The sequence below is a fragment of the Psammomys obesus genome, unplaced genomic scaffold (genome assembly GCF_907164565.1).
Source record: "Psammomys obesus unplaced genomic scaffold, mPsaObe1.curated_primary_1811, whole genome shotgun sequence".
NCBI lineage: Eukaryota > Metazoa > Chordata > Mammalia > Rodentia > Muridae > Psammomys > Psammomys obesus.
Window position 1 is genome coordinate 3195886 of NW_026590405.1, and position 20047 is coordinate 3215932.

General features: G+C 52.7%; 2 protein-coding genes across 2 annotated transcripts in view; one reads left to right on the forward strand and one right to left on the reverse strand.

Annotated features, from left to right (window-relative positions):
* Positions 1-3221, forward strand: part of Tff3 (trefoil factor 3) — a 3879-nt gene extending 658 nt beyond the window's left edge. The window contains exons 2-3 of the mRNA XM_055607125.1: positions 1032-1178; positions 3058-3221. Coding sequence (XP_055463100.1) covers positions 1032-1178; positions 3058-3071 — 161 coding nt within the window. The 3' untranslated portion in view covers positions 3072-3221. The remainder of the gene's footprint in view (positions 1-1031; positions 1179-3057) is intronic.
* A 9413-nt stretch (positions 3222-12634) lies between these two features.
* The window catches only part of Abcg1 (ATP binding cassette subfamily G member 1), a 54320-nt gene continuing 46907 nt past the window's right edge, over positions 12635-20047 (reverse strand). Inside the window, exons 11-15 of the mRNA XM_055607126.1 lie at positions 19655-19823; positions 18339-18439; positions 17982-18140; positions 16257-16375; positions 12635-15212 (exon numbers count right to left, since the gene is read on the reverse strand). Of these exons, the coding sequence (XP_055463101.1) occupies positions 14984-15212; positions 16257-16375; positions 17982-18140; positions 18339-18439; positions 19655-19823 (777 nt within the window). The 3' untranslated portion in view covers positions 12635-14983. The remainder of the gene's footprint in view (positions 15213-16256; positions 16376-17981; positions 18141-18338; positions 18440-19654; positions 19824-20047) is intronic.

Below are 20047 nucleotides of genomic sequence, written 5' to 3' on the forward strand. Positions count from 1 at the left end.
AGGAAGGAAGGAAGGAAGGAAGGAAGGAAGGAAGGAAGGAAGGAAGGGAAGAAGGGAAAGATAGGAAGAAAGAAAGAAACAGTCAAGAGAGAAGGCAATAGCTCCAGACAGTTTATAGAAACCCAGTTCCACTTGGCCACTGAGTCACAGTGCCAGGTGAAAAGTGGCCAGGCTCAGAGGTGTTCACCAGGTCACCCCTAACCAGATCGAAGACAGTAGGTCTGCTGGGAGCTGTGAAACCCTGCTGCCCTGGGTGTGTCAGTTACATAGGAGCGTCTGGGAGCTGGAGCTGAGTTGAAGTTTCGAGAGGTCCCTTAGGCCCCCTGGGTCAGGAAGGAAGGCGCAATGGACCTGTTGCAGCAGGAAAGATGTGGGAGATCCTTCGCTGGGTTTCCACTCTCATAAGGGGAATCAATTAGCTGATGGAAGGAAGCAAGCTTTTAGGGGCACATATGGAGAAGCACACAATCTTCTCGACCCAGGGATGCTGGAGGTGGAGAGAGAGAGAGCACAGGGTCCAGGGACAGGACGAGCTTTCCACCAGGTGGTGGGGAGCCAACCCAGAGGCATTAGAATAGCACACATGGGGGTTTTCCTCATGGCATGGTATCTCTTGAGACACTCTTCACCATGGAGGGGGCAGTTCTTACAGATCACACATGGAAGGGAACCTTGTTTCAAGCTTCAGGGGCCCCTGGTTTCCCAGGGATCTTGCCAGCTGCAGGGTGTCTTAACCAGTTTTTGACCTCCTGACCAGGTGGAATGAATGAGCCAAGTGAGGGGCATCAGGGAAAGAGCCAAGTTCCTTGGGTTAGCATTCAGCAGTGCATGCAAACCACAGCTATCCCTTCAAACTGATGAGTGAATCAGCAAGTTCAAGGCCAGCCTGGGCCTTACCATTTTTCCTTAGACATCCCACATGGGGCAAAAACATCATTATCTTTGAACTTGGGGGGAAGGATTGAGGGGGTGCCACAGGAAGCAAGAAAGTAACCCCAAACTAGTAGTCTGACTGTGTTTTGTTTGGACAGCTCCAAGCCAATGTCAGGTCCCAGCAAAAGTCAGGGTGGACTGTGGCTACCCCTCCGTCACAAAGGAACAGTGCAACAATCGTGGCTGCTGCTTTGACTCGAGCATCCCAAATGTGCCCTGGTGCTTCAAACCTCTGCTGGAGAGAGGTAAGACCAGACAGTGGTACCCAGGGTGGCCCTTCCCTGCCCGTCCATGTGGATGGGCCTCAGCAGGACAACAGCACTGTCACTATTCCTTGGTGGAGACCTCCTATCTGGGCCTTTGCACCCAGGGCAGCTGGCGGCCAGTGGCTGGCCCTTTCCGGAACATATGAAGATGTGTTCCAAGGGCCAGGGAGATGGCTCAGTCAGTAAAAGGCTTCCCACATAAGCATAGGGATATGAGTTTGAGTCACAAAACCATGTCAAAAAAGGCAGGTGTGGTGGTGCATGCTTGTACCCTCGTCACTGGGGAGGTAGAGGACGGCAGATTCCTGGGGCTACTGGCTAGCGAGTAGTTCCAGGCCAGTTAGAGACCCTGGAATAAGCAGGGGAGGACTGGTGAGATGGCTCAGCAGATAAAGGTGCTTGCTGCCTAGCCTGATGACACGAATTCAATGTGGAAGAGAACAGACTATGGCAAGTTGTCCTCTGACCCCCTCGTGTGCACTGGCATGCCCCCTTCACATCTGCACACAAAGTAAATAAATGAATATGCACACACACACATCAAAGCAAACGGCTCCCGAAGAACAACAGCGGAGCTGACCTCTACCTTCGCTTCCTCTAACACATACATGCAGGCAGGCAGGCATGCACAGGTGCACGCACAGGCACACAAACACACACAAGGACATGGTAGGAGCTGGTGTGAAACAGACAGACAGAGAGAGACACACACGGACAGAGAAACAGAGAGAGAGAAAAGAGAGAGACAAAGAGAAAAAGGGGAGAAAGATAGACCCAGAGTGAGACTCCAAGAGAGAAAGAGACAGAGGGAGAGAAAAAAGAGACAGACAGATGCACACACAGACACACACACACAGAGAGAGAGAGACAAAGATACACACAAAGAAGAGAGACAGAGGTCGGCAGACAGAGAGAGAGAAAGAGAGAGGAAGAGAAAAAAGAGACAAACAGACACATCCAGAGACAAAGATACACACACAGAGAGAAGAGAGACAGAGACAGAGAGAGAGAAATTGAGAGAGAAACTGTGTAGCTGTGGATCTGGGTTGCTTTTGAGCCTGTTTTTTTTAGCAAACTAGTCATCCATAGTTCCCTGTCACTCATGACATGCTCACAGCAGACCAGGTGACTGTGTTGGTGCCCTGTTGCTGCTTCTCCCCCTCTCCCGCCTCTTACACACACACACACACACACACACACACACACGGAGCCGATTGCAGGGCAAGCACCCCAAGAATCCCTGGGTGGGATCATGTGCGAACAGCAGATGCCCCGGCACGTGGGTGGCTTGCCAATCCTATTTTACCCAGGTCCCAGCCCAGCACCATCTTAGGGCAGCCGCCCACCGTGAGCCATCTGTCACGTCCACATGCTGGCTCACCTTCTAAGAAGGCTGCCTCTCTACACGGTGTCTTCCTGGGCCGGCTCTCAAAGGAGCCAGATGTGCCCTTTGGCCAGGGTCACAGACGGCTGAGCCCCTGCTGAATGGAGGGAGGCCAGCTGTGGGCTCCCTTCCCTCAGCAAAGCCGGGAGAAAGGACTAGGTATGGTCAGGAGCAGTGGCCGGAGCTGGGTGACCGCCCCACAATTGGCAGGTCACGTGCCTCTTGGCTCCCTTCCAGTTACCATCTCATGAACCCTCTGCCAGGACTACTGCGGGTCTGGTTATCTGGTTTCGTGACACCAGCGAGAATGCAGTGTCTCTCCCAGGCTTGTGTGGTGGGAGGAGGGGGCTCACATTTCCCTTGTGGCTGGGAGGCGGGAGGGGATGAAGGCAGACAGGTGCTGGCCTTGGAACCCATCCTGACCTTGGGGAGCCAGGCAGCCCCACTCACCTTGACCCTTTCTTTCCTTCCCAGAATGCACATTTTGAGGATCTCCAGGCTCTGGGCCCTGCACCCTGAACTCTTGCAGACGGTGGTGAGCGAGGGCAACACCTCTCTGCTCTCTCAGCCACTGGCCAATATAAGAACCCGGAGTTCTGAAGAATAAAGATCCCACAGTCAGCACAAGGCCACCTTGATTGCTGAGACCTCTGTTCTTGCGTTTATTTCTGCGTTCCGCTTTTGGGGTGGGGAGGGTGAAGGGTCACGCTTCACCGAGGGGAGGGTGTCCCAGGCCTCTGGAGAAGTGATCCTGAGTTGCTGCTGCAACACATTGGGAGCAAAAGCCTCCAGCCAGGAGCCCTGGAAGCAAGTATTCTAGTTCCCTGCTACTGCTGGGATGAAACACTGAGCAAAATCAACTTAGGGGAAGAGGGTTTATCTGGCTTCTACTTCCAGGTCACAGTCCTGTCACTGAGGAAAGTCTCAGCAGGAACTTGAAGCCAGCACAGCCCTGGGCTCACTCTCAAGTTGACTTGCTTACAAAGGCCAGGACCTGTCAACCAAGGGATGGTGCCGCCCACGGTAGCCTGGGCCCCTCTACATCCATTACCAACCAAGACAATCCCCCATACCCTCACCCTCAGGCATTCCAATAGGCCAATCTGGCCTGGGCAGGCCCTCAGCTGAGAATGCTTTCTCAGGTGCCTCTAGGCTGTGTCAAATTGAGTTAGAGCTAACCAGGCGAGCAGGCAGGTGGATCCTTTCCTGGCATACTTCCTCTGTAAGAGGAGACACAAGCAAAGGAACAAAACACCTCTCCTGCAAGATTTACACATCTGTGTCTTTCTTAATGCATCTTACATACTGGCCTGGTTTATAGTAATCTGCAGTCATATTTAACACCTGCCACCGAGGTAGCTTTTTAAACTTTTCTTTCTTTTTCTTTCTTTCTTTCTTTCTTTCTTTCTTTCTTTCTTTCTTTCTTTCTTTCTTTCTTTCTTTCTTTCTTTCTTTTCCTTTCCTTCTTCCTTCCTTCCTTTCTTTTTCTTGTTCTCTTTCTTTTTTATGGACACAGAGAGTGAGCTGCATCTCAGATCCCTTCCCATGTCCACAGGCTCTGGCTGTTTGGTCCCCTTCTTCTCATTTCCTGGTGTGGCTTTTCTCGGCACCCACTATGGGAAGGTTTGGGCTGGAGGCCCCAGCATGGCTGGTCCCTAGCTCTGCTCCCACAGACGACCCTCTTAAGGCCATATCACCTGCTACTGTATGACCCATTTACACAGCACAGGGGCCAGAAAACATGGTTTCTCACTGTGCTGTGGTTTCCGGGTTTCTTCTTCCTGGAAGAGACCTCAGTCCCCTTGAACACCACTGCACCGGAAATGATGATTCAGTGTGATTTTTGGCAAGTCGAATTTAAAGCATGCCAGACTGACTGATTGTCCCAGTGTCCATGACACCCTGGACGCACAGGGGGAAACTGTTGGAACCCACGCCTTATAGGACCATCAGAGTAAAGTCCAGAGTCCATGCAGGCTAGGCGAAGCCCCTGCTTCCTTGGCTCCCACTTGCTTTTATAAATAAAGATTTATTAGAGCCAGGGTCAAGATTACAGTGTGGAAGTGAGGTGCTGTAATCTAAGTGCAGGATTTTTGACATTTTATTCACTGCATAGCCCTGCATTACTTTTGATTTTTAAATCTGTCTTGACGTCTTAGTTTTCTGTACATTTTCATGCAAGGTGAGAACTTTAGCCCACAGTTCACCCTGGTCCCCACCCTGCTTAGTGACCCTGGGCTTGGGGCTCTCACCTTTGTAGTGACATTTCTGAGGAATCTGGAGTTTTCGTTTCTTAAAAAACAAACACGGAACCATTAAGAGTGCTTTCATTTTAATCCCAGGTGTGAGGGAGTGAGGCTGCTTAGGGCTGTTCACAGCAGCTGGCTATGATTTGCCTCGTGCTCCAGCAAAGCGTGGTTTTGCCAGCTGCAGATAGCTTCTACAACTATGTGTGATGTTTGGAATTCCGGGAACTTTTTAGAGGGTACAAAAATTTGAGAGCCCCGAGAGGCAGGGTGGGTGGTTATTGGTTGTTGAGGACATTGGCTGCAGTTTGCTCATAACCATGGTCAAAGAAGAAACAAAAGGAAAGAAATTAGATTCAGAGATCTCTTTCCCCCCTGTCTTTCTTTCCCCTCTATCCTTGTTCCTCTCCTATCTAGTGTTAGGGTGAAACTGGGGTGGGGGGATAAAGAGTGGGGAAGAAAGGAACGTACAAAGTAGCAAAGGCCAGCTATAACCTTTAAAGCTTTGTCACATCAGAAATAAGATGTCACTGCCCTAGGCTCACATACAACAGGATACAACAGGAAGTCTTTCTGTAGGCACCGTGTCCCAAAGCCCCGACTTAGAGGGAAGCTGTCACCATGTCCTTGTTTAGAATCCAAAGGGCTCCTTCAACCTGTCTGCCTGCCAACCTTAGGAGGAACACTTAGGTTCGCCTCAGCCTCACTCTTAACTACCAAGCCGTGTCCCCAGCCCAACTTTCAATTATAAATGCGATCTGAAGGTATTTGCTAGATCACTGAGGTCTCTGGTGCCCCCTGCATGCTGTCATGGGTGGTGGGAGAGTGCCAGGCCTCCTTCGCCCTAGTCCCTGCTCTGCCTAGTAAAGGGAGGGATACAGGCTGAGCCTCCGATTGGGGAACTGGTCTATAAACCCAAGCATGGTGGGAAGCTTCTGAGGTGTCCTCTCAGCGTCAAGAAACCAGACTAAAGAGGCCCTAGAGAATAAGAAAACATGGTCACAGCGGTCCCCACAAGGGAGTCAGCCGTCCCTGGCCCTGCTGTGGGGAATGGATGGAGACTGATGGAGAAGTTGGCCAGGGCCAACACCACAGAGTCCTCCAGGCTGGGAGGACCAGGCAGGTTCTGCTTCTCACCCACACTGGAGGTCAGATCTGGTACCCCGCCCCAAGCTCTCTCTGACTCGTAAAGTCCATGTTTGTATTATTAAAATAAAATGCAAAACCCGATTCCAGAGTGGCTGTTTGTAACGGTCTCTCGTACAGAGCTTAGCCATGACTGTGTCAACCTCCCATTGGTCATCTCCCCGACGACCTCCCTGTTTGAAGCTTATAAAGAAAACCAGATCCTGTCACTTTCTAGTCCTTAGTCAAGCCGTGAGATCACTGTCACTCTGTGGGGAGCACCCCCTCTCCTTGAGGCAGTTGCAGCCTTTGTTTTCCTGGGGGTGCAGCAGGCCTGGCCCCCACAATGCTCTTTGCTTGTAGCACCTGCCTACCTATTTCTGCCTGGCCCTGCCTGACCATGGGAACCTCTTCCTCAGGGTAGGGTGGGACGGGCACAGCTGAAAGCAGTCTGGCAACATTCCAGCAGCCGTGGCGCTCACACGAGAATTTCTGGGGGCATCTTCCCCGATCCCTGAGAGAAGCCAGCTGTGAGCCCACCGGGAAGTAATCAGACCTTTGAGAAAAACTCACGCAGCCTCATGGCGCCCTCTCGTGGCAGCCGGGAGTGTCGGCCACTCCTCACCTAGCGTTCTCTAACTTTCATCTGCTTTCCAGCTTCCTAAAGTTCCCAGCACACAGTCGTGAGCCAGCCATTTCCTTGAGCCCCACTCCCCTCCCCATCCCCCACCCTGCCACCGGGCAACTGTGGCTTCCTACAGTTGTTAATTCTCCCTGACACTGTTAATTCTTCCTGGCTGGGGTTTGGTAAGCCCAGCGGTACCCTGCTGGGTATCTCCATATGGAACTCATATGGGCCAAAGAAAAGTATCTCCCAGCCAAGCTCATTTTTGTTCTATTCCCTGTCTAGGTCTTGGGGTGGGTTGGGGCTCAGAGACAGTCTAACTGTATTGCCCTGTGGGTTCAGAAATTTCAGGGGCATTTATTTCTAAGTGTCAACACGACTGTGGGGATAAGGCTGGCTTTGAACAGATACAAGGTCAGAGATGGCAGGAGTCTGATGTGCCCAGTGTCACCATAGACTCTTCCCGCCTCTGTTGTGACTATCCAGGGTCCTGTCTGCTCATGGTGGCTTCAAATATGTTATGATTTGAACCCAGGCCCTGTCCTGTGCTGCATCCTGACACAGGTTTTGTCCTAGTTTTGCTTTCTGTCGCAGTGATAAACCACCAAGACCAAAACCCACTCAGGGGAGGTGTGTGTCGATTGATTTGGTTTATATATTATAGTCTATCACTGAGGAAACTCAAGGCAGGAAGCCAGACACAGGAAGTGAGGCAGAGGCCATGGAAAACTGCTGCTTAATGGCTCGGTCTCTGTGGCTATCTCAGCTTGTTTTCTTATATAACCCAGGACCACCTGCCCAGGGGTGGCCCTCACCCATCAACAGTAGTCAACAAAATACCCCCCTGATTTGCTCACGGGCCAATATAGGGGAGGCATTTTCTCAGTTGAGGCTCCCTCTTCCCAGACCATTCAACTTTGTGTCAAGTTGGGAAAAACAAAACAAAACAAAACAAAACAAAACAAACAACAACAACAATAACAACAAAGCCAGGACAGGTTGCTTTTCTTTTCTGGCTTACAGTGTCCTGCATTTACCTAGAAAGGAACTGAATAGAACGGTGTCCATTCCAGCATGGAATGTTTGCTGCCTATTCAGCCAGCGAGGGCTCCTGTCCTTACAGGTGGCTCTGGCCCCCTGGCCCCAAGTTACATCCTCTGGGGTGTGGACATGCCAACACATATTGCATTAGATAGTTTAACCTGTCACACTTAATGGGAATTTATGTGTTTTTTTCAAAAGTTTCTATGCAGACTTGACTATGGTGTGTAATGTGGAGGGGAGGGGGGTTCTCTCCTCCCTCCCCCCATCTTTCTCTCTCTCTGTGAGTATTTAATAAATGATTTTATACCTTAGGGGCACTTGGGAGCAGAGGCAGGAAGAGCACTGCAAGTTCAAAGCCAGCCTGGTGCGTTATAGGCTGGGCAGGGCTACAGAGCGAGACCCTGACTCAAAGGTGTGACTTAGCAGTGCACAAGCATGCACACACGCACACCCTCACCTCACTTCTCTGTCAAGTTCCCACTTAGGCAGTTGAGATTTGAGTGTGTTGCCAGGGATATAAGCCCTTGGTCCGCCCCGTTGCTTCTGACAAAGCTGGTCCCCTTCCAGGCTGACCCCGTTCTATGATCAGCCTTCTCTCTAGGCACAGAGATTACTAGCTGCTTTTTCCTGCCGGTGTTGGACTGGCCCTGCAGCCTTTCCAATGTGTGGCTACACCTCCTGAGCCCTTCCCCTAACCCTGCTCCTAAGCCCCTAATCTGTCTCTTCCAGAGGACAGATCTGCTCCATACACGCTGAGTGTGCAGCCCCAGTGACCACTAGAGGGCGCCCTTGGGCACCCACATGCATTTGTCCTTGTCCTTTCAACGCCAGTTGCATCTCATCAGGCAAAGGATATGGCACTCAGGTCCCCAAGGGGAGGAACACTGTGCTGGTGATAGCCCAGAGACGGATGAGCCTGTGTGCCATCCCCCCTGCCCCCAAACTTTCATTCAGAGAAGTTTGCTGGGAGCTTTCAGAGCTGCTGTGTGTGCTCGGGGCAAGGGACAGACAGGTTTAGGCCATGCTGCATAGGGAGGTAGAGAGTCAATAGGGGCGCCATGCTGGCTGCTTGGGAGCAAGGATTGCTCACGGAGAACCATGTACTGGCCCCAGCCGGTCACCAGCGAGGCCCACCCCATAGCTAGGTGCTCCCTGGCTATTCTCAGCACCTCTGCCTCCCACTGTGAAGAGGGACCTCCCAGGCTTACGGGTTTCTGGAGCCCAGACTCAGTGAACATAAAATAGACATGACCCCTAACTGGCACAGGTCATTCCACAGCTAGATGCAGGCCCACAGCATCCCAACTGATTGATGATTCTGTTTTGTCCCTCCAGTGCTGGCAGGCAGGGGAGAACAGTACTGTGGCTTTGAGTGAGACTGAAGATGCTGGGGGTTAACACCAAAGTTTGCCATTCTGTCTATGGACTTGTGGTGGATAGTTTTATGTCAGCCTGACACAAGCTAAAATCATGAGATCGGGCTGCAGGCAAGCCCATAAGGCATTTTCTTAATTAGTGACTGATGGGGGGAAGGGCCCAGCTTAGCCCATTTCAGGTGCTCCCATCCCTGGGCTGGTGGTCCTGGGTTCTATAGGAAAGCAAGCTGAGCAAGCCGTGGGGAGCAAGCCAGTGAGCAGCACCCCTCCATGGCCTCTGCATCAGCTCCTGCCTCCAGCTTCCTGCCCTGCTTGAGTTCCTGCCCTAACTTCTTCCAGTGATGGACAATGACATGGAAGTGTGTAAACCAAAGCAATGCTTTCCTTCCCAAGTTGCCTTGGTCATGGTGTTTCATCACAGCAGTAGAAACCCTAGCTGGACTCATGGCCTTTGCAAGATCGCAGGATGGGAAGGCTGCTCCGAGTCCCAGTGGTATTACTCGGGAGCCGTACCTGGGGAGCTGAAAGGCTGAGATGTTGGGAATGTCCTTACAGCATCTTAGACTGTCACAACTCTGAGTTCTAGAGCCCCAGCCTGTGCCTGTGCCTCCCTAGCACCTGAAGCCTTACAGAGCAGGGTACAGGCTCACGTAGCTCTTCATTTGTGTCAAACAAGGGGGCCTTTCTGCTTCCTTTCCTGAGCACTCTGTTCTGCAGTGATCGTCAGGGTTGGAAGGGCCTAGGGCTGCACCCAGTGATGACCAAGGCTGGGAAGACCTATGATTGGGCTGTTGTCTCCTGTGGTGCCAGGGCAGAGTCATGAGGATAGGAAGGCATCAGGGTCCCTTGGAATTGACCGTGCAATCTATGCATAGAACAGGCTTCCTTCTTAGCACGCTGCTCATATCTGCAGGAGGGAGGCCCATGTTGGCACAGGGACAATGGGAAGAGGGGCCCAAGACAAATCCTCCACTTTCCCCAGGATGAAAGAGGCAGGGCGCCGAAAGGCCACCAGGATGCCGAAGTGTCAGCAACCACGTGTGTCATCTCCTTGTGGAATCGTAGGTACCTCTATCCAACTTGTCCGGTTTCAGTTATCTGTGGTCAACCAGGGCCAGAAAATACCGAAGCTCCTTTGAAAGACTCCATTTGCCCCCCTTTCATCGTGGCGTATTGTCACGAACACTCCAATTATCGGCAGCTAACGCTGTTAATCTCTTGCCGTCTCTAACTTAGAAATGACTCTGTCATGAGGGCATCTGCAGCGGAGCTGAGATTGGGGCACTGCCCAAGAGTCCTGAGCGTATTCCCTCAGATGAGGGCACTACCGCTGCAGTGGGGGTGCCAGGCTCCTATTTCTTCCCTCGTCCTGGACCCAAACGGGTTTGTCAAGAAGGCAGCCTCACCGGGCCACCGTAAGACCTTCCTCTGCAGATGGTTAATTTCAGGAGGACTTCCACAGAAGGCTCAACGCTGCGTCGTCAGGGGACCTCAGGGGGGCAGCTGGCCTTGTTAGCAAGAGGACACAGGGAGATAAGGACAGGAGCACATCAACACGAAGGCACACCCTCGCCAGCACCACGCTCACGGTGCTCTCTTGCCAGACTTCCTCCCATGTGGCAGGGCTCTGCAGGAGCCACTGACTCGTCCCCTTTTGACCTGCCTGTCAGGGTCTCTGCTGTGTCCTAGAGCTGAGAACAAGGTGTAGTTTGCAACCCTGGCCCTAGGCCCTTGCTACTCTTCAGAAGTAAGTTCTTGCGGCTCGCCCGGCTGAGAGCTTGAGGAGGCCAGATCTAAATTGGATCAGACACAGGCACATGTGGGCTGCCTGACTGGCCAGCAGCTGCTTCCCAGAGTCCAGGCTCAAGCCTGAAAACCGATCTCCCGCTGAAGCAGAGCCCTGGGCAGGACACCCCTATTGCAGCTGCTAGGGCACAGAGAGGAAAAATGGGCAAGGTTGTCTCGGCTGTGCCTCTGGGGTTGTGGTGGTAGCGGCCTTCATGTTCCAGCAGCTCAAGCCTCAGCTGGTGCTGCTGGAGCTCAGGGTCACCTGATCACAGCAGAGGACCTGGGTAAAGCTTCTGGGGGAACACAACCCAAAGACAGTTGCGCAGAAGACGCTGGAGAGAGCAGGCTCATTCCACAGTGGGTCAGACCCTACACCCGATCAGAATTCTTTACCAGGTAGACACAAGCATCTTCAGACAGTAGAAACACGGATTTGACTCAGCGAACACGCACACAAATCACTTGACGCATTTGATGCCCAATGCGCGTAAAAATTTCATATAAAATATTTTATTAGTAGTTTTGTTTCTTCCAAGTAACTAACTCTATATTGACACAGTCTGCTCCTTGAGCTCCCTGCTGGGTTCCATCACATTCTTTTCTGTCACATTCTCATTTAGCTGGTGTTGCTCAATAGCCTGGATGGATTTTCCACTGGACTTTTTCATCTCCTGTGCCACAGGCATAGATGAGATTTTGTCTTTCCTCCTCGGGGTAAAGGTGATAGGAAAGGAGTTTGGAGGCTGGTGTGCCGCTGATACAAAGGGAGAGCCACAGAATAACACTCTGAGACACGAGCGGAAGCAGGCCTACACATGTGCACCTAGGAGAGCGCACACGAGTGTATGTGCAAATTCCTGTATAGACACTCAGACACGAATGCTTGGGCACCAGGGTCTCTGTCCTGAGGTGTGGGCCACTAGCATTACCACAGGAAGCTCAGACAGAAAAGAACGGGACCACCTCCACTAAGACAGGGGTGCAGTCGGCCCCGGGGTGAGCTAGTGACACTCATCATAGGCACTGGGATGTAAATCCCTCAGGGGACAAAGAGCAGGTTGGCCTCTCTGCTTGGCCTTCTCTTTGACGGCAGAATGACTGACTGAGTAGACAGCCTCTGTGCCAGCGCTGCGCTCTGCCACCGTCTAAGCGTTCTCGATCTGTTTGCTTGGACAAGGACGGCTGGAAAAACCAGAGGGCAGGGACTCCGGGCTCTGATGGCCCTCAGCACCATGCCAGCCCCTCCCCGCCTCCGTGCTACACAGATAAGGAGAGCAAAGCAGCTGCCCTGAAGGAAGGCCCCTTCCTTGCCCCCGGGGCCTGGGGCAACAGGGGGAAACCAGCTCAGTGAAGGTTTGATGGATGAATACAGGGAGAAGCAGAAGGGGCCGCAGGGTCCCAGACATTCCCAAGAGGAGGTGCTCACCTCCAGTCTCTTCTGTTCTCATGAACACACGCAGAGGTGTTTCCTGCTCTGTGGATACTGTCTGTCCCCGGCCTCGGCTCATAAACGACCTTTCTTTGAGTTTCTAAGACGAAGGCTGTTATGTTCCATTTTTCTAGTCCTAACGGTGCTTGCTCCCCCCCACCTCCAGGTGAGGAAGGGAGATCCTAGCACCTACTGCGTGCAGTGCTCCCTCAGCTCATCCTCCTCCCTGGAAGTACCACTCCCCTGCTCCTAAGAGTTTAACTCTCTAGACAGAGGATAGAGGAGGAGGCAGGAGAGGCTGGGATGGAAGAACAAAGGACAGGGCTGGACAGAGGATATCAGACCCAGCCTCTTCCAAGCTTAGGGCTAGTAGGCCCCACAGGCCTCACTTCCTGATGAAAACTCTAAATTTTCTGTCTTTGGACCTCTTTTTTTTTTTTTTTTTTTTACATAAGGACTTTCATTTTACTCTTGATAACATGAGGCAGTGGTGTAGGCTTTAACCTGATAGATTCCTTCCTTGCAATTGAAGGAGCTCAGCTAGAGAGGAAAGGAAGGCCTGGGTCCTTAGAGTCACATGGAACCCAATTGCAAAAGAGTCTGACTTTAATGTCAGTATCAGGAAAGGTGGACACTTCTGGGTACCCCTACCATGACGGAGACAAACAGGAAATGGATGGATGCTCCCTTATCACGGAAAGAACAGGAAATGATCCAGAAATCCAGACACCATCTCTGGAGCCCCAGCTACGGATGGTGACGAGGGGAGCCACACACCAGGACACCTGTGGACACTGGATGAGGGACCAGGATGGAGAGTCGCCTAGTTTGGCTGTCAGCCTGCCTGGAGTGTGCAAACAAATGAGCAATGCTGTCCTGCAGGTGACTTCTGACCCCTTACCTGCTCTGCTCAATATACTTTACCCTGCCCGCCAGCGGCCTGCCAGCTCTTGTATCCTGAACTCAGACTCCGCCTGGTGGAAGGACCCCATCATACCCTCACTTAGGATCGGCAGGAAAGAACTCCTCCAGAGGCTGAGGCACTCTTCCAGATTTGAAACCTGGACCACAATACCTATGACTGACAGCACAGTGGTCTCCACAGAGAAACGCAGCCTCTGGTAGATCCTGCCATGCGTCACCCCTCACACTAAGCCGTAAGTGGAGACACAGAAGGAATGGTTTCCTTGGCACCAATGTTGCCAAGCGTGAGTCTGGCCACCCAAGTCCCATTCCTTCCAGACCACAATTCACCAGCTATCAACGGCCAGTTCCTCTCTGGGTGCCACGCCTAACACCTTGGAATTAAATGAAGACTTTTCCTTTTTTTTTTTTTTTTTAATGAAGACTTTTTATAAAGGCGAATCGTGTCCCTGGTTAAAAGCTGAACCTAGAAGGCAATGCCATGTTTGTATAGAACGAGCAAACTGAAAATTACATCGTAATATGCATTTCAATCGTGTTCTCTATAAAAGATCTAGGAGTGAAAAAAATAAAAAGAATCTCTAGATATCTTCTCAAAGCACATCCATGCGTTAAGTAAAATTCGGACCCTTAATCATTCTCTACAGGTAAGATAGGAAAGCTTCAAGGCCACGACCGAGAAATCTCGGGACCTGTCAGAACATGAGCTAGTGCAATTTACTTACAGGTGTGGAAACTGAGGCTCACAGGGGTAAACTGACCTAACCCACAAAAATAGAGGCTTTTGTGGGAGACTGATACTAGGTGCTCCGGGAGAAGCAAGCAGCTGCGTTTTAACGGGGGCATCCACGGCACCTCCCCTTCCACCTAGCCAGCCTGTCCATCACGGATGCCCCGTTGCCCACCCCCGAAGTTTGAGGGGTACACCCGCTGTGTCCCCAGGCCGGCTTCCCAGGCTTAGTGGAGGTAGTTAATGTGACTCGTGAAGAACGGGAAAATGCTCTTAAAAACAAACAAACAAACAAAACAAAACCAAAAAAACTGACAAGGTGGACTCTAGTATCTCCTGGGCAAAATTAAAGTGGCTGGAAAACTAGGAAGAAACCATCTATTTCGCTTAAAATGAGAAGCATGCGGAAAAAAAGAAAAGTCTGGGAGGAGCCTGCCAACTTCCCCTCAGCCCTGTCGGCATCGTTTAGTCCTTGCTAGCCCAGTGCAGCCGGCGTGGTGGTCTCCCTCGCCGTCTGTGGTGGTGTCTGTGGGGCCCCACTGGGTGGCCACGTGGGATTCCTCTATTCCTAAGCAAAGCACACCTTTTACCCTGAATAAGTCCTCGAAAGGTACTAAAAAGATACAATCTCTCAAAATGAATGAAATTTATCGACTTTGGCTCGGAAAGTGACTTCCTCATAAGTGAGAAGAACTTTAGAAAGACGAAACCATTAAGGAATGGAGTTCCACGTGGGTGGACTTTGCCCAGTGACGACATCCACCTCTCTGGGGGACCAAGGCGGCTGACACTCCTCATCCAGGTCAACGTGTCCCGGGCTCCAGGAAGGAGCTTCGACTGAGGGAGCTTCTCGTCCCCAGCTGGACCGGAGGATGACATTCTGTGCCACTTGCGTTTTCAATCCCTCGTGTGAAAAAAGAACCCCAACCGCCCTACATCTTCCTAGTTAGAAAAGGAGCAGTTCCAACCCGCCGGGCGGAGGCGCTCAACGCCGGTCGCCATCGACCCGAGCAGCCTCCAGGTTGGGTCGGGAGAGTCTTTGTCACCAGGAGCAGGTGCAGTGCCCTCGGTCACAATGTCTGCTTTGCCTCGCTGCTGGCCTTGCGAGGGGTTTTACCTCTCGGCCCGGATTTTGTACCTCAGGACAAAGTAGGCAATGAGCCTCAGGGAGATGAAGAAGATGCCCAGGACGATGAAGTCCAGGTACAGCTTCGCGTTCTCCACGTCCAGCTCCCGCAGGATGGCCTCTGACTTCTGGAAGTGGCACGTCTCGGCAATGTCGCAGTGGAGGTCCTCCCGGTCCAAGCCATAGATGGAGAGGATGACGCCCTCGAAGCCGTACCTAGGGAGAGGAGCACCGGGCGTGAAGGGCACTCCTTGCTGAAGGTCACTGGCTCTCCACGCTCGGTGACACCACCCCCCAAGTCTGCACTTCTTCCTGACATCACAGCATCCCCCTAAGTCGATATTCTAGCGGCCTCCCGCCTCTGTTTCCAATCCTGTTTCTTCCAGGGCCACCAGAGAATGCGAAAAACGGCATGAACTGTGCCTACTCCACTGGGGCAATAAATAAATGAATAAATAAAATAAAACCTATCTGGCTTCCTTCGGAGCCTGCACACCTTTTCACTGTTAGGTTACGGGTTGGGTATCCTGGCAAGAACACCGGAGTGTTTAAATAAAGCCCCCTTTTGGTCCAGCCCTGTTTTGCAGAACAAAAGCACCCATCTTCAGAAGAAAGGCACTGGTCTCTGGTTTCCCAGAACTGGCAAGCACACAGGTAGCTGAAACCCTGTACAAGGGCTTTGTGTCTGCCTTGTTCTCCGAAACAATGTAGTGGGGTCTAAAGCTGACACTCCGGGAAGGCAGCACTTGTTCCCAGCGCGGACCTTTGTGACACAGGGAAACAGCTGCAGCTGGGGGTGAGGGAGTGAGGACACAGGCCAAGTACCAAGGAGGGACACTGACTGCCCCTGACTGCCCCAGGGAAACCCAGAGAGAATTCGGAATCCTGGTAGACCCTGGAACCCAAATCGCCAGAGAGTTCCTATTAGAAGGAAGGCACTGGGGTATTTCAGAGAGGGCTCGTGGTGTCTCGTTTAGGTTTTATAATCCGAATCACATTGTGGACTTTCTACATAAAATGTGGACACACGCTTGGAAACAGCCAGCACTTGAGGGCGCCACCATAGCATCTTCAGGGTATGAGTCTACGTGCATGTGTGTGTGCTGGAGAGGTGAGGCACAAAACTGAGGAAAACCTAAAGATCCTCGGAGTCGGGGTGAAGACTCACTGGGTGGGCCAAGCGGAGGGTTGCGGGAGTCCCTTCTTCCATCACCACTCAGTTCCCGGCCTGCCCCTCCCGCCGCAACTGCCCGCGTGTACCTGACGTAGGAGATATAGGACATCCACTGGAGGTAGGCTGGGATCGTGTCGAAGCTGACGAAGAATCCCGAGAAGAGCAGGACAGGGATGGCTGTCACGGGCCCCACGAACGTTGCCACCTGGACGGAGACGGAGGGGGAATGGGAACAGTGCTCACGGGAGGGGGCGGAGGACAGCCTACCCGCCCAGGTGACCCCCGAGGACACCCCAGGGGCTGGAAGGGAGGAGTGTTGAAGGGCCAGAGTCTTCCCGCACTGGCTAAGACCAGGATGGTGGCCAGGAATGTCCCCTGGCAGGGCCAGATGTTAATCTACTGAAGGGAGACCCTGAAACTCCAGTTGAGGAAGGGGACAGAACAAAATAAACACTATTTCCTGAGGACAGAGGACAACGCTTTCTGGGAATGGCCTCTGAGGAGTCTCAGTGATCATCGATGTCCCTGGAATGGATCATTGGGTAGGGCCATCTCTCTGGAGGTCCCACCTAGAGGCAAAGATGCTGTCACCTGCTGTGACACCAAATGCCAGAGACAGGTTTCAAGGACCCCATGGGACCTTGTGTTGACCTTGTATCTCCTGTGTCGAGACAGGGGACAGTCCTTCCTCTGGGGTCCTGCTGTCCCTGAGAGCTGAGGGCAACACGTGGCAAGGCTGGCAAGCAGCAGCTCCCACTGGCTGGGCTCGAGGGAAAGAGTCCAGGTGTGGCTATGATGCACACACACATACAATGTGGTACACATATTGTATGTATATGAGCTTAATGGACACCCAGCACCCAGCCAGATATGCCCTCTGGGGTCCAAAGCTCTGGGGGTAGGGGTTGGGGATAAGAAGGTGAGGTGGGGGGGTCACCTTAGGGGATAAAGCCATCTATGAAAACTACGCAGTTCTGATGTCTGGGTGGGACAGGCAGGGTGCATAGGCCACACTGAGGTGGGAGGCCAACACGGGAGTGACAGATACTCTTCCAAAGGCCTGATTTGGGGCTGGTATGCCCCAGCCCCTTCTCCGGGGTGTTGTCTTTGGCTCTCGTGACAATGCTATGAGGCAGACCCCATGGATGCTTATACCTCTGAGTAAGGAACTTGGAGCCTGGAGGCCAGGAAACCATTGTTGGGGACACTAGAGGTGAACTGGAGAGTGTGAGGCCCCCAGGAGCCCTTGCAACATGACATGGGGGCTCAGGAGACTCAGGTGGCTTTGGTTTGTAAGGACTGGGAGGCAACGGGGAATTGGAGATGAAACCAGGCTCAGAGACGGAGAGGGGCGATGCGAGGCTCTGAGTGAGGGGAAGAATGGGTGGCCACTACTGGTATGCCAAAACGTGGCCAAGTGGACCTACTGGGGCACGACTAGAGAGGTGTGGGGCGCCCGGCCTCTATGCCAGCTGTGATGCCAGCCATTCTAGGCATCTCTGTTCCTACCTGTAAAACGAGGTCCTGGGGGTGTGTTTGGTACTACATGAGCTGACATTTAGAAAGCATAGTGGGGGGGACTCGAGTCTGGGCATGTGCAATGTGTGGGCACAGCCGCTCTGCAGGTACCTACTGTGAGGATAACCCCACAGCAACGCTGTCCTGTCCTACGAGAACAACTTGGTGAAGACACCCGGAAGTTCATGACAGGATTAAGGGCATGGGGGCAATCACCCGGGGCCCCATAGGACCCCACTGGACCAAGGAGGCAGACAGAAGCCCGGCACCGCCCGGCACGTCCCCAGCTGTACCTGCAGGGATGTGGAGGCAGCTCCAATCAGCAGGCCTAGGGACTGGGCCACCAGAGACGTCATGGTGCCCAGGGCAGCGAACAGCACGAAGCGCACGGCGTCCGAAGGCTGCGACGTCATCCAGTAGACGATGCTGCAGTAGGCCACGGGGAACATGATCTGCGGGGACAGAACCCGTGTCCCTGGTTGCTCTGCTGGTCCCACCTGTGGACTGTTATCCCCCTGGCGGGCCCCACAGATCCCACCAAATCCTGCCTCGCTTCTCAGCTCAGCGGGACGCTCGTGGAAGCGGGTCCCACCCGGCTCTGTAGGGTGAGGAGCGTCTGCTCCCTCTTGCAAATCACTGGTGGCTCCTACCTGAAAGGGGACGTCAGCCATGGTCTTGGCCAGGTAGTAGGCCTTCAGGCTGTACCAGTAGTTGAGGTGCTCTCGGAGGAAGACGCTCATCTCCAGGGGAACTAGGACAAGGACAGAGAGGAGATTGGTTGGGTGGGCACAGCCAGGGAGTTGGATATGCATACTGGATGGCCTTGGGCTAAGCCCTTGGGGTTCTGACCTATATCACAGTGTGAGCCCCTCCCCCTTCCCAACCCCTATCACTGGACTGTTTCTCTGATCTACAGAGTTACGTGGTGGTCTGAATGAAAGATATCCCCCACAGGCTCAGGTCGGTGAACACTCGGCTGGCAGTTGGTTGTGCTGTTTGGGGGAAGTTATGGAACCTCTAGGAGGTGGAGCCTCGCTGGAGGAAGTGTGTCATTTGGTGGGCTTTAAGGGTCTACAGCCTCGATCCATTTCCTGTTTTCACTCTCTGCTTCATGTGTGCAGATGAAATGTGACTGACTGGCTTCCTGCTCCTTCCGGGCACCCTGCGCCTTCCCCATCATTACGAATGCTGGCTCTGGAACTATACGCCAAACAAATGTTGTTTTTTCCCTAAGTTACTTTTAGCTGTAATGTTTTATTACAGTAGCAAAAAAGAAAACCAACCCAAGCGGTCCCATGAAGAGCCAGCGTGGGCCATGTCCCCTAGGACACTGAGTGTCTCTATGGTGGCTAGTGAGAGCATTCTGACCAGCCCTGTCCCCGGTGGTTTCATCAGCATTCTGACCACTAGATTTCTGCTTTGCACGTAGCAGCCCAGAGTGGCCAGAGCTGGCCATCCCAGGCTCTTCGGAACTCCACTGGTCAGGTGGACATAGCCAAATTGAGGGTCTCTTGAATATCAAACTTTGGGGGAAATTCCCTCCATTGCCTTCCACCATGCCTAGTTGCCTTTCATTGATATTTGACCATTCTGTACTAAACACAGCATCTTCGTGTGTTCTGTGTGTGTGTGTGTGTGCGCCGCATATGTGTAGGTGTCCATAGAGACCTAAGGCATTGGATCCCCTACAACTGAAGTTACACGTGGCTGTGAGTCATTCAACATGGAGGTGAGAAAACACATCTGGGGCCTAGGGAAGGGCAGTGTGTCCTCTGATAACCACTGAGGCATCTCCCCAATAGTCTCTTATCCAATAGTAAATACAGCATAACCTGTTTTGTCAACATATAAAGGTTGAATTGGAAGCATCAAGACATTGCTTGCCAGTAAAAGCCACACCCGGTCAGGGCAGGCCTCGGCCCTGAGCCTGGGTGGGAGTGCCAACTCAAGGGGAGAGGACACTCACAGGTCAGAACGGTGGGCATGAGGGCAGCAAACATGAGGAACAGCATGGAGAAGAACAGGAAGCCAGAGTTGCTCAGGACCTTCTTGGCTTCGTTCCCGATCCCCAGGTACAGCAGGCCGATGAGGAGGCCAATGCCGATGTGCGAGGTGATTCGCAGGTGTGTCAGGACCTGAGGGAAGACAAAGGTCTCTCACCCAGGGCATAGGAGTGAAAGAATAGGCCGAGGCCACTGGAGGCATTGGGATTCTGATTCCTGTGACAGCAGATTATAAGAGCAAACTTCCGTTTCCTCCAGGGAAATAATCAGAGCCCTTATCAAGGGCATGCATTCTCTCTCTCTCTCTCACACACACACACACACACACACACACACACACACACACACACACACAC